This window comes from Hemiscyllium ocellatum, chromosome 31 (genome assembly GCF_020745735.1).
Source record: "Hemiscyllium ocellatum isolate sHemOce1 chromosome 31, sHemOce1.pat.X.cur, whole genome shotgun sequence".
NCBI lineage: Eukaryota > Metazoa > Chordata > Chondrichthyes > Orectolobiformes > Hemiscylliidae > Hemiscyllium > Hemiscyllium ocellatum.
In genome coordinates, this window is record NC_083431.1 from 30,198,353 (window position 1) to 30,212,512 (window position 14,160).

A 14,160-nucleotide genomic window follows, 5' to 3' on the forward strand; every position below is an offset into this window, starting at 1 on the left:
TTTACTTCAGTCCTTAACAACATGTTTTTGCAGGCCCACTCTATATTTCCATTGGGTCTTTGGTGATATAGAACAGGCCCCATTCTGGCTGTTTGCCAACTCATCAGTCAGTAACACAGTACTTGGTTTCAGTGGTTAGATGAATGTTTTTACTGGCTAATAATCTAGCAAAAGTCATTGTGTCGCACTGCATCTGCACTTAGTCTATTGTCCAATAGATTTCCAAACTTTATAGTAAAGGCATTTTGCACTTGGAATCCTATTGATTGAAATCAATAGTGTTCATCCAAATGTGTAAGGAGGGCAAAAAGCAGAATGTAATGTTATTTTGAACAACTCCAGATGTCAAGTCTTCAGCACTGCATTCTAAATGATGGCCTTTAGACTTTGCTGCTGTTAGCAATCTGTGATTGCACACAGAAGGTTCTGATGCTGCAGAGCAGCACAGTCAGATGGGTCTCGCCATTTTACATCCCATTACGGAGCATTAATCTTTGCCAGAACTTGGAGATCAGCTGATATGGAGATACACTCGAACACTTCAGGTTGGCTGTTTTGTCATCTTCTCCCCTTCTATTCTTGGAAATTGCTTTGTGCTTGAGTTTGTCTCTCAGAGGCACAGCCAATATTTATCATTCAATCAGTATCACAAAAAAATAGGTGATCTGATCATTAACAACTTGTTGCTATTTATGGCTATTTGTGGGACCTTGCTGTGTGCAGACTAGATGCCACACATTTGCAACATGACAACAGTGACGACATTTCAGAAAGTATTTCATTGGCCGCAGTGCACTTTTGGATACCCTGCAGTCATGACAGGTGCTACAGAAATGCAAGTCTTTTGAAATACTCTATTTGAAATCTACAAGTCATTGTACAGTATTTAAAATGTGTACCTTTCCTCGAATTTCAACAGTGGCCTATATTTGTGTTTTATTCATTCATGGGATGTGGGGGTCACTGGCTGGCCAGCATTTATTGCCCGTCCCTAGTAGCCCTTGAGAAGGTGGTGAGCTGCCTTCTTGAACTGCTGCAGTCCACCTGCTGGGGGTTCACCCACAATGCCCTTAGGGAGGGCACTCCAGGATTCTGACTGAGCGACAGTGAAGGAACAGTGATATATTTCCAAGTCAAGATGGTGAGTGGCTTGGAGGAGAACTTGAAGGTGATAGCGTTCCCATATTTCTGCTGCCCTTGTCCTTCGAAATGGAAGTGGTCGTGGGTTTAGGATTAGGCCTTTTAATGTTGTTCGGTTTAATGTAAAGTTTTAATTCAAGTTCTGTAATCATTGCGACTAGGTCAAAAGTAATACTGTATGGCCATAAGATTTTGGAGCAAAATAGGCCATTTGGCCCATTAAAATTGCTCTGTAAGTCAATCATGGCCAATATGTTTCTCAACCCCATTCTCCTGCCTTCTCCCCATAACCCTTGCCTCCTTACTAATCATGAACCTATCTCTCTCTGCACAGCAACCAAGTAAAACATATGCAATTTCTGAAATATTCTACCTTTTTCAATTTCTTAGTCCATTCTAATTCGAAGTTTAGATTCTGATTCAGGTTTTAAAATCCATGAGAGGGCTGAACAGAGTAGATCAGGAGGAACTATTCCTACTCATAAAAGGGACAATAACCAGAGGGCATGGATTTGAAATGATCTTCAAAAAAAGCAAAAGGGCAGTGAGGAAAAATGTTCCACGTTTAGTGAGTAATTGGGGTATGGACTGCCTGGAGGCAGTTTCAATTCTGGCATTCAAGAGGACATTGGGTGATCAGTTGAATAAAAATAATGTGCAAGGGTATAGGAGATTGGCACAAGGTAATGATGCCCAGTTAATGGGCTGGTACAAACACAATGGGCTGAATGGCCTTCTCCTGTGATTCACAACTTATGTTCAATTAATATTTACTGAAAGCAACTTTATGGAATAACAGAAGTTTTTAAACAGGCTATCTGAAGGTTTGTGGGATACATTTGTTATAAAGCAATGCTTTATCCAGATAACTATTCATTTACAGAGCGAAAATCATTGACTACATTTGAAAAGGACTGAAACAGCAAACTACCGATTGGCCGCTGAAAGGCAGGAGGCTCAGAACCACCTCAAGTCCCCAGACATCTCTGTGTAAAATCATCTAAGGTTCCTTCAATGGTCATTACCTGAATGAAACTATCTGTGCGTTTCACATTGTCTATTATCTATGGGCTTAGCAAAATACGGGATTCACTAACATCCAAAGGTGTGCAGATTAGGTGGATTGGTCAGGCTCAATTGTCTGTGGTGTCCAGGGATGTGTAGGCCAGGTGGATTAACCATGGGAAATGCAGGGTTACAGGGTAGGCGTTTGGGTGGGATGCTCTTTGGGGCGGGGTTCGCGCAAACTTGATGGGCTGAATAGCCTCTTTCTGCACCGAAAGAGATTCTTTAATTCTGCTTGTTCCAGTCCGTAACTGAACAGCACAGAAGATCCCCACTATATGGGTCGTTCTCTTTCTCCACCTATTTTTACAAGATGGAACCCTGTCTGCTGCTTCGGATTAGAAATATCTCTGTCTGTAGAACATGGATAAAGAACTTCATCCAGCAGCTCCTGTCTCCAGAAGAACAGACATCAGCCGATTACATCTTTAAACTGTCTCGAGACCAAAACCAGAATGGTCACTGAACCTTGCCTGGATCCTACCAAATAAACAACCCATGAGAATTGGATCACTTAAACATTATTGTACTTTAAAATTACTCCTTCATCCATCACTTTGTAAACTATTTGTTGTGGATGTGAACTGAGTTTGGATGAATGTATATGTGAGAAAATTGGAAGTTTTTTTGTACTTCTACTTGGATCAGACTAAGTACAATAAAAACTATCCCCTTTTCTTTTCAAAAAAAACTTGACAAAACCAGTCTGTTCAGTCTTTCACGGTCAGTGTGTAAACAGTTAAATACTCACCGAATTAGAAAGAATATCTATTTCATGAAACATATGGTCAAAAGAGGAGTGGGGAGAAAAGGAGTTCCACCTCCTCATCTGACTATATGAAGAATACAGAGAAACTTCTGCTGAAATTAAAACATTCCTTTAATTCTAAAGAGCCTTAAAACATTCTCTCTTTTCCTTAAAAACTTCCTCAGGTGCCTGAACCAATCTCACAGCCTCTTGCCAACTGCAGCAAAGGCAAATTTTAATCTGGACTTGCCTTCAGTACATCATGGGTTACAATAGCTCTGCTTCAAAAGTTGCTTGTATTCTGAACTAAATTCACAGAATCAAAAACAAATCTGATCCAATACACTGCAACCAATGCAATGCTTCTCTTTAGCACTTTTAGATCATTGGTTAGAATGAAAAGTTCTCGGTTTCTCTTTGCGAGAAAGCTCAGTGACTATTTTTGAAAAATATATGTTGATCCTCAGCCTACATGGATCGAGCCCAGTCTACAGTCTCTCCTCTGTATGTCCTGTCAATGCGACACTGAGGAACTGATCTGAAATAAACACAACAGCTTTCATGCGTTTCAAAACAAGGTTAACCGCAAGTTTCGGGAACATAACAAGTAAACTTGAGACCAAGCAAATCGCTTCTACATCCTTTGATTCCTCCATCCCTGTTTTTACTCCTTCACTCATGCCACTTTTCAGACAAACATACAAATCATTTGCAGAAGTGAGTCATTCAGCCCTTCAAGTCAACTGCTGTGGTCACGGCTGATCTACTTGTGCATCTTATTCCGCATTCCCACCCAATCTTGATTACCTTTGCTTTCCTGCCTACCAAGAATCTATCTCTACCTTGTAAAGATTCAATGACCCTGCCTACGCTGCCTTCTGAGACAGAGTGTTCCCAAACCACACAACCCTCTGGCACCAAACAAACAAATTCCCCTCATCTCTGTCTAAAGGGTGACCCCTAATCATAACATAGCACCTTGGCTGAACTTGCCCAGAATTCATCTCTCTACTCTTACGTACTTTGCCCTTCCAATCTCGACCCAACACACATCACCGCCTTCCTGTTCTCCTGCAGCTACCCAGGTTTGAAGCCCCACTGAACAAAACCCATAATTACACGTTATTGGCCTGGCCAAACCAAAGTCAAGCCATTTGTCTCACTGTTGCTTATAGACCAGTTATGTACACAAACTGGCTGCCCCTTTTCTGCACATTACAGAGATCAGAATTACTTCATTGGCTTGGAATATTTTTGGATTTCTGAAGGTTGTTAACAGTGCTAAAGACCCGGAATTCAATTCTTTTAAAAATCTGTAAATAAAAAAGCTGATATTTGTTGAAGTGACCATGAAGCTGTTAGTTATCATAAAAAAGCAACTGGTTGGCAGATATCATTTGAAGTAGTAAAGTTAGGTCGAGCCTAAATCTAACTTCAATTTCATCCAATCAGGCAAGATGCTCGTGTGTTCTAAAACAGCCAAACAATCCCCTCAGTTCTATCAAACCCCCACAGTCCCCATGAAGAAGGAGATAGACAACAAATCATTTCAAGAGAATAAATAAAACCAAGTAGAATCAAGGTTCATGCTATTTTCTATTGACATTTTCCAAAGTATCCACAAAGCGCTCTCTGCCACTATATCTTCAGTGGTCAATGATACCATCCTCCCCTCCCAATCAGCATGTCAGCTGGCTGCAAATCCCACTCAGTGCCATCGAACTCTGCCATTAATCAACCATCAGCTCACTGTATATTTCATTCTAATTGTTTACTTGTGAACACGTTATCCACTATGCTATTTTTGTGTTAATATTTTGGTTTTGACTGAAACTTGGCTAAAGCGCGAGGAAACTTTGTCCATTATTGATGTCTCACTGCTTAGTTATTCTTTACAGTACCTTTCCTGCCCACCCTGCCATGATGATTGTGTGGCCAATACTCCAATTTGTATGTCAGTCAGTGATGTTTCTTCAAGCTTCTCGCCTTCTATATATTTGTTGTCTATTGTTCTTCACTCTAGTTTCCAACCTGAGTATATCCCTTGACATATTCTCACTTTTCCTCCCTCAGACTCTGACCCGAGTGACTCTTCAACATCTTTACTGTCGAATCCCTTGCCCTGTCTTCACTCTCCTTAATTCTCTCCCTCCGTGTAAACCACCTCAGATCTTCCATTTCCCATTTATCTGCTATTTCTATCCAAGTCCTTCTTTGTATTCGACATGACTCCCTCAGCCGATTCTCACTGGTTCACAGGATTGGACAGTAACTAGGATTTTCATTCCAGGGTGTTCACCTCACCAACTACATCATTGATTATCAATGTTAATGCAGCGAAGTATGAATCTTTGTGTGAGCTCTTTCTCCCATCAGTCTTTATATGCATGAGTTGATAATGAAATGTAATAATTGATTGTAAGGGACATGCACGAATAATGTCAGGTCAATGGGTACCTGGAAATAAATGACAAAATTGACTCTAATGATGGTGGAATAATACTATATTTCAAGGCTGTAGCCAGTGAGATATATTAATTCAGTGTTGAGGTAGAGTAAGGACATAAGGACATGGCGGGGTCATGACCCCTTCCCTTATGATCTGCCACTACTGCAGCTCATGAATAAAAAGATGTGGTTACTCAATCACCAAGGACACCATCGCCTACTCGTTTCATAATGCAGCAAAGTCCCTGTGCAAAAATATGTCACTCGAAATGGAGGGAAGCTATTCATTCCCCACTGGTCTGTGTGCACAATTATACCCTTGCACAATGCTATCTATAAAATGATGGAGAGAAAACAACAGTGAGAAGAACTAAGAGAAGAATAACAAATACTGAATGGACTCACAAACTCTAGCTTTCACCTGTACCTGTGTTTTTGCTTTTGCTACTGTTTACCTATTATTTACCTATCTATGCTATTTAACTCAGTGATTTGCCTGTATTCCTTGCAAGACAAAGCTTTTCACTGTGCCTTGGTACATGTGACAATAAATTCAATTCAATTCAAGAATCAAGCTAAACAGTCAGGTTAGAATCATAGAAATTTATAACACAGGAGCAGGCCATTTGGCTCATTGTGTCCATATTAGCATCCATCCAGCCTAATCCCAACTGGACTCTGGTTCGTGGCCTATAGTCTTGTAGGTCACAGCTTTTAGTTGTATATCGAGGTATTTTTTAATTTTATTCAGGTTTCTGCTTCTACTACCCTTCCAGTCTGTGAATTCAAAACCTTCACCACTACATGTGAGAAAACAATTCCATTTGAAGGCAACCTAAATCTCCTGTTTGCTTACCCATTATGAACACTCAACCAAGGAGAATAGGACCTTCTTATTGAGATAAGAAGAATGAATTACAATTTTAAATGGCATTGCATGGTCTCAGCAGATCTGAGGGGCACAGGCAAACAGGGAGGAAGCCCCAACACCCAGGCTTACAGGTCATGGGGAAAGGGAAAGTAAATGAACAATGGATGGACTATCATAGCACCTCATCTCTCTGCATTTCAACCAGTTAAAATCTGATACATGCACCTTACAAAGATGGGATCAAATTATAGCTACAACAGTCATTTGCACAATATTATTGTGTTTCATCAGAACTGTGAATAGTAAATCTATGCAAAATACATATGGAGTTATAACTGACAATTTACTGATAAAGCAACCATAGAATGAAGCTAAGCCGGTAGGCTGACTTTATTCTGTTTATGTTTCAGTAAAATATTTTACAGGTTATTTGTTTAGAGAGTTGCTATTTTTAGCAAAATTATTTGACTGTAAATTAGTTCTCCACAGAATTATGTTTGCACAAAAGGTTGTGTAAGCAAACATAATTCTTGGCAAGGTTTGGAAATTGTTCTTGACAGGTGACATGGGTGTGAGCTGTGTGTATTGATGTACAGAAGGACAGTCTGTAGATATGTTCATGGTGAGAATTGAGTTGGAGAATGATACAACATTGACATATGGTTATCACTCCCCCTTGCAAAGTTAAAAATCACGCAACAACAGGTTAGAATCCAACAGGTTTATTTGGAAGCACTAGCTTTCGGAGTGTTGCTCCTTCATCAGGTGGTTGCGGAGTATAAGATCGTAAGACACAGAATTTATAGCAAAAGTTTACAGTGTGATGTAACTGAAATAATATATTGAAAAATACCTAGATCGTTTGTTAAGTCTCTCACCTTTTAGGATGACCATGTTGGTTTCAGTTCTTTTGTATGCAAATCCCAGAACTTTTGTTTAAAGTTACATTCACAAGTGAACTTTAACAATAGTGCTCCGGTTTCCTCCCACAATCCAAAAATGTGCAGGTTAGGTGAACTGGCCATGCTAAATTGATCATAGTGTTAGGTTAAGGGGTAAATGTAGGAGAATGGGTCTGGGTGGGTTACGGTTCGGCGGGTCGGTGTGGACTTGTTGGGCCGAAAGGCCTGTTTCTACTCTGTATATAATCTAATCTAATCTAATAGGTGCCATGTCAGCTCAGATACTGTATTGAAGGTGTGAGGTGCCCTGCGTGAGGCTTGGAGGAGAGGTTTTGAGAGTCAGGAGGTAAAGTATTATTTTGCAGATTTCACTTTGTGAATCACTGAGACACACAAAGGCATTTGTATGGGATCTAAATAGTGCTCTATCTATGCCAGGCCCATTCTGACTGGATTACATTTTTGATTAGTAGCTTGGAGTTTGCTGTTGCAGACATTCGTGTCTGTCAGTAGTCCAAGTGACTTCATGTAAAAGAGCCAAAAAAAACAAAGCAGATCTCCTTAACACACTAAACCCCACCCCCACCCCCCAACCCCTCAACTTAAGAAACATTACACTGGAGAAGAAAGTCATAGATTACAGACAAAATTACTCTTTATTTTGTCTCTGACAGTCTCCTCAGCAGTATTGGCACTGGTGAAAACTGTGGTCATTTATGTAAGCAATATGATTTCAATTCGTCTACTTCCAGTATACCATGGGATGTACAAAATGCTGTTTGAGCACATAAGCATGGAATGCATCATGCTTTTGAGTATTCTTCCTTAATTTTTTGCAGGTGTGTTTGAATATTCAACAGTTTACATAAAACAACCGTCCTTGACCTCTAGCTAAATGAGTAATTATATTTAAACGGACCTGATTTTAAGTTGAGCCCGACCTCTACAAGTAAAAGTTCAGTGATTTGTTCTAGGATAAGACTGTTTTGGAACTGGCTAACTTGAGATTTCACCCAATCTCCACTCCCTGCTGAGACATTTCAATGTTTGACAAATCGGATTGCTTAAGGAGAGGTAGTTGCTTACCCTATTCCCCTCACGGTGATATTATCAACTCATAATCGCAGCAACGCATCACACGGGAACGTTAAAAATCAACAAACAAGTCTGACAACCCAGTGAAAGTGACCATCTGGGTTATTGTAATCCTATCTAGCATCTAGCAAGGCATACAGAGGAGCTCTCTTTCCAAATGAGAAGACTGCCCACACAGACTCAAAAGAGTCAAACCGCTCCACTTATTTCAGAAGCCTTGTGACATCATCCACCCTGATTTCAAATTAGATCCAGATCCATTTTTGAGCGTTAGTGAAAATGGAGGAGGAAATGAAAATTATGTTAATAATACAACCCAGTAACATCTGTTACAGCAGAATATTTGAAATCTGTATAAAATGACAATTTACTGGACAAGTTGCAGGTGCTTCTTAATTCAGTTAAACTTCCCCACACCACTACATATGGCGAGGAGATAACTTCCCATTGCTGGCCTGATTGAAATCCATTAAAAATGTGGCAGATAGTATATTAAATAGCAGCAATAAGCAGGTTCCAGTCTGAATTAACTGGCATCAGAATGCCACTATTGGAAGGTGTCATTAGTTTACAAGTTCACAAAGCGTTAATAGCATCACCAAACCCCTTATTGAAAAATGCAATTGATACAGCTATAAAGAAGGTTCTCACCCTTAAATCCCTCTTCATCCACAATAATGGTGTAGTCTTCAGGAGTCTCAGTTAGGCTAAAGAACTTGCACCTTGTTAAAAAAAAGTGAAAAGAACACCATTAGTTTGGGATAGATCGACTGGGGCTCTTTACAAGATTGCTAAGTTCGAGATCATAAATATAAATAAGGACTGAAGATAAAGTTCAAATTAAAACAAGTAAATGCTGGCAATTCACAGAGTATCTGTGGAATGAAAAACAATTTGCGTTTCAGGTCGATACTCTTTCACCTAAGTATCAAATGACTGTCTAAAATCTTGTTTGGAACGATATGCTCTTGTTATTGGCGAAAAACAATCTAAAACCGTACTCCTGTTAAAATAACTGCAGCCAGATGACAGCTTGTATTATGAGGTATTACTTAGATTAAGCTGAAGACTACTCAGAAAAAGGCGAATCCACTATTCAGTGCACTATTGTTTGTCAATGGGCTCCCTGGATGTTCACAGCAAAATAAAAGAAGTACATTATGCTTGACAGAATTAAAAGGGCTAATTTTAATCCTGTTTTCCCACATTCAACAAGGCCAGGTGGGCAATGTGTTAAAACTGGTTAATGAGGATACCCATCATTTAAATGGCATTTAAGTCACAAAACGTTTTAAGAGTTTCTTTTGGCAAACAATAGATGTCCTTAACCCTTGGTAGGTGAAGCCCTTATCAATATTCAAAACAATCGGATTGCAATAAACCCCTGTGAGCCTCTGACCCTGGGCCATGTAAGATACACACAATGCCAATTGGTCTAGCGATTCAGCTGTAACATGAGCCCAGAATGTGGCTAATGAAAATAGGCTTTGGTTTGGAAGTTTTCCAGTGGGCCTGAGAGTTGGAATGCTCCTCCTCTCTTCACAAGGAATCCAAAGGCCTCAGCTGTCCATAAGACCATAAGACATATGAGCAGAAATTAGGCAATTCAGCCCATCGAAACTGCTTCGCCATTTAGGCATGGCTGATGAGCTTCTCAACCGCAATCTCTTGCCTGCTCCCCTTAATACTCAATCCCCTTGACAATTTAAAGAGGAAGTAGATGGATTTTTGGCCAGTCAAGAGAATTGAGGGCTACGAAGAATTGAACGTTAAAGAGGACTTGAGGCCTAGAGCAGATCAGCCATAATCTTATTAAAGGGCAAGGCAGGCTTGGAGGTGGGAGTGGGGGGTGGGGTGGGGAGGGTGGCGTGGTGAATGACCTGCTCCTGTTCAAGACTTCCCTTCCTTGTCTTTCTCCTCAACCCGGGAACTGTTTCCTACTGATGGCAAACTACTGCCACGTAATCTCCAATTCCCATCCATTGGCTGTTTCTGTAAATAATGAAAGAGTGTGTTGCTGGAAAATCACAGCCGGTCAGGCAGCATCCAAGGTGCAGGAGAATTGACGCTTCGGGCATAAGCTCTTCATCAGGAAGGGCTTGTGCCCGAAACATCGATTCTCCTGTTCCTCGGATGCTGCCTGACCAGCTGTGCTTTTCCAGCACCACACTCTTCGACTCTGATCTTCAGCATCTGCAGTCCTCACTTTCTCGCTGATTCTGTAAATAGTATTTCTCAGTTTTTTCATCATTCACCATCTACTGATCTTGCTCAACTGGAAGTCACATACTTGATTTTCCTTCCAAATCCATGAGATTATTGCACACCCTTTCGTCAAATTCAGTTGCAGATAAACTAGAATGGTTGACTTTACGCTGGTACAACAAGACTATACAAGATTCAGGTGTTGAAAATGCAATTTAAAAGAAACCCAAAGAATTACAGATGCTAGAAATCAGAAACAAAACAGTAATTGCTGAAAAAAGAATACTCAGCAGGTCTGGCAGCGTCTGTGGGAGAAAGCAGAGTTAATGTTTTGGGTCCAGGTGACCCTTCTTCAGAACAGACCACCAGAGCTGTTGAGTTTTTCCAGCAAATTGTTTTTGTTGTCGAAAAAGTGGTGTTCTGTGCCACTTAATGAGAACAAAGCCCAGATCAGAGGTTTGCACGTAACGTTCAGTATGTGTTCCACTGCTGCCAGAGTCCTGCTGCATTAGATACTCCACCCTGGAGCTATACCCATCAATACCCATTGCACAGCTGACATTATAAATGTAACTTGGAAAGGCCTCTGGTATTGACAGTCTGTGTAATTTTTACAAGATTCTGAAAAGACTGCCAATGTAAACAGTCTCATAATGTGTTCAGATTGCCTGAAGATTGCTGAGTGGTCTCTGTGTAGGAGGTAGAGCCACTATGTTGGCGCAGAAGAGTATTCCAGCTATCTATACCTAGGTGTGCCTGCATTTGGTTGACTTGTCTTGTAACAAGAATGTGTAAGACATTCACTAGTTTTTTTTAAAAAGAGACAGTGAGCTGAATTGAAGGATCTGTTCAGATCCCAAACATTTTTCTGCAGTCAGTCAATAATGTACGTTATGAAAGTCAATTACATGTGCACATTTTAAATCCCTCATTTAAGCCAAGGAATCAAAGCTGGTTAAACTTGACAACAGATTAGTTCTTTGGGTCCTCACATTGAAGTTTTCCATTAAGGAGACTGGCTGTAACAACAAACATTTCATTAGTTGGTTGATCCTCTTGTGGATATGAAAATGTTGAAGCCATAAAAATGTTTCTCCTTCTGACTGATGAGTTTCTGATTTTTTTTTAGGGGGGGGATGACTGTTTAGTGCAAAGTGCACGCATTATTGCAAAACCAGCATTCTTCAATAGTATTTCGTAATTTGTACTGGGCTTCAATAGACAGAAAAACACTGAACGGCTTTTCAGACCTACTTTGGGAAAGTATACAGAAAAATGGAAAGCATCAAGTACAGAGTTGAATTGGACCACGGACAGAGTGTATGCTGATGGAATTGCTGCAACAGAGCCAGGTCAATTTCCCCCCCACCCCTCCCCCCAGCTAGTGGATGCTTCACAATGAATAGCACTTATGGAATTTGCTGAAGAAACAAAAGACGTCCTACCCTAGCTACAGGGTTCTAAATTAAATTGCAGATTCTCTAAATATAAAAGACCAACAGCTGAAGGAATCAGTGACTTGGAGGAAAAATCACATCATAGAAATAGAAATAAGGCAAATATTTAATTGGACAGACAGACATTTACTGAGGTTAGTTTGACAAAAGTCTAAGTGAAATGTTCAGTGTGTACATTCATTGTAGCCAAAGTATTTTAGTAATGGAATGTCTTAACTTTATTAGCATAGTTGCACTTTCATTGCTATCCATTATACTGCAATCCCAAGATAATTTTGAGATTGGCACTTTTAAATATTAAAACTATGCATTCTACAAGGCCAGGAAAAGAAAAGTGAGTTCTATACTCTAAGGAACATTTTAGTCTTCATGCTACTTATACAACTATTCCTCACTTTAATGTTTAACCTGCACGTCATTCTATCTGCTACATGCCACAATTTGTGGAAAAGATGCCAAAATTGTTTTATCAAAACTCCACACAACTAGTGAATTTTTAAACATACAGTTACACAATCCTTTATCAGAAATCCTTGGGGCCAATTGTTTCTTTGGAATTTTTTGAATTTCAAAATAAATAACATTTTCACAGTGAAATGGAAAAGAATTACCTAACGGCAGACGCACGTGTGAATCGTGTGAGCTTTGAGACGCAATTAACGCCTGCCAGTGCTGGGCTACGCTGGGTCAAGTGGGTGTGGGATTGGGTCACCGGTTCATATGGCAAAATGATGCTTCACACTACACGAAAAAGATTTCAGATTTTGGAGTTTTTCGGATTTCGGAATTTGGGATAAAGGATTGTGTACCTGTACAACCTTTTACAAATCTAAACTTACAGATATGCTGTCCAGTCTGAAAGATGAGGCGAAGGGGCTTTGGAGAGAGAGGTGGGTTGAAACCCCTTTTATATTACCAACAGGTGAGCCAGCCAGGTCTGGCAAAAAATCATTTAATTAAGGGAATTTTACTTGCAATATCATTTTGATCACTTCATCTAAATCGTACGCACTTTTAAATTGAAAGTGTTCTGCCCATCCATAGTCACCAGTGTTGAAGAGATCCCAGATACATTTTAATCTCAGATGTTTGTGATCTCTCTCTAGCCAGATGAAACATAAGAAACTAAAAATGCTCTGCCTTAAAATGTAAATATCACATGTCTTTGCGCCGCCTGCAACTTTCTGATACACAATGTTTGCTAGTGGGTCAGGCCTAACAACACTTATCCTTGAAAGTTTCTTTTTTAGAGCAAGTGCTGTATGACATACCTCGACAGCTATCACATCCTAAGGTGAGATTTGAACTTGGACCTTCTGGACCAGAGGTACAGCTGGTATCACTGCTACCAGACTCTGTTTCCTCAAACATATTCACCTGCAACGTCTGCATGACACTACTGAGCAGAAATCCATCTGTTTTAATGCTGGATACATTTTTTTTAATGAAACTTCCAAATCAATGAATCCTTCTTGATTGAAAGTAACAATTTAGCCTGAAGTATGTGACCTCCTGATACCATCATCTAGTGACAATCAATAACTGAAAACATTTTGCATACAAACACTAATAATGATGGACTCTAACTACTGTATCATCTATGTGGAAAGCAATCCTTTTTGAAATATTTTATTACTGTGTTGTGCAATGTGTTGATAAATGAACTTGTTACATGCATGAAGCAAAAATTAAACTGAATGTTAGAATCTAACTGTAAGGTTTCGACTAACAAGACAATCTTCAGCTTCTTTCATTACATGACCAAAACCTTTCCTGTAAAATCTGTTTAAATCTCAGTATTAAATTCCGTAATGAAAGTTTCATGAAGTTCCAGTTCAATAAATCAATATTTTTCAGCCCGTTATATTGTGAAAGTTTTCTCCTTCAAACTAATTGTTTTCTGGGATTTGGCATCTCACGTTCTACAAACTATTAAACTTTTACAACATAAAAATAAAATTCATGTCATTAGGTAGAGCTAGATTACCTACCCCAAAGCAATCAGCAATTCTGACACCATCTTAAGCAAAATGCAAATTCAACTTTTGTGACTGTGAGCATTATATATTTTCCCCTTCTCAACAAATCGGATTTTCATGGAGTTGGGCGTATTGCAGATGCCTTGAAAAATGCAGGCAGGACTGGATTCTGGAATGCAAATTTCATGGCAACATTCACCTTAGGGTGCAGGTACTGAGCCCAACCGCTGCACTCCCAACCCAGTCAGTT

The 14,160-nt window shown here is 39.8% G+C and overlaps 1 protein-coding gene across 1 annotated transcript in view; it reads right to left on the reverse strand.

The window, feature by feature from the left end:
* Nucleotides 1-14,160, reverse strand: part of castor2 (cytosolic arginine sensor for mTORC1 subunit 2) — a 149,650-nt gene that overhangs the window by 59,649 nt on the left and 75,841 nt on the right. Inside the window, exon 2 of the mRNA XM_060848288.1 lies at nt 8,921-8,991. Coding sequence (XP_060704271.1) covers nt 8,921-8,991 — 71 coding nt within the window. The remainder of the gene's footprint in view (nt 1-8,920; nt 8,992-14,160) is intronic.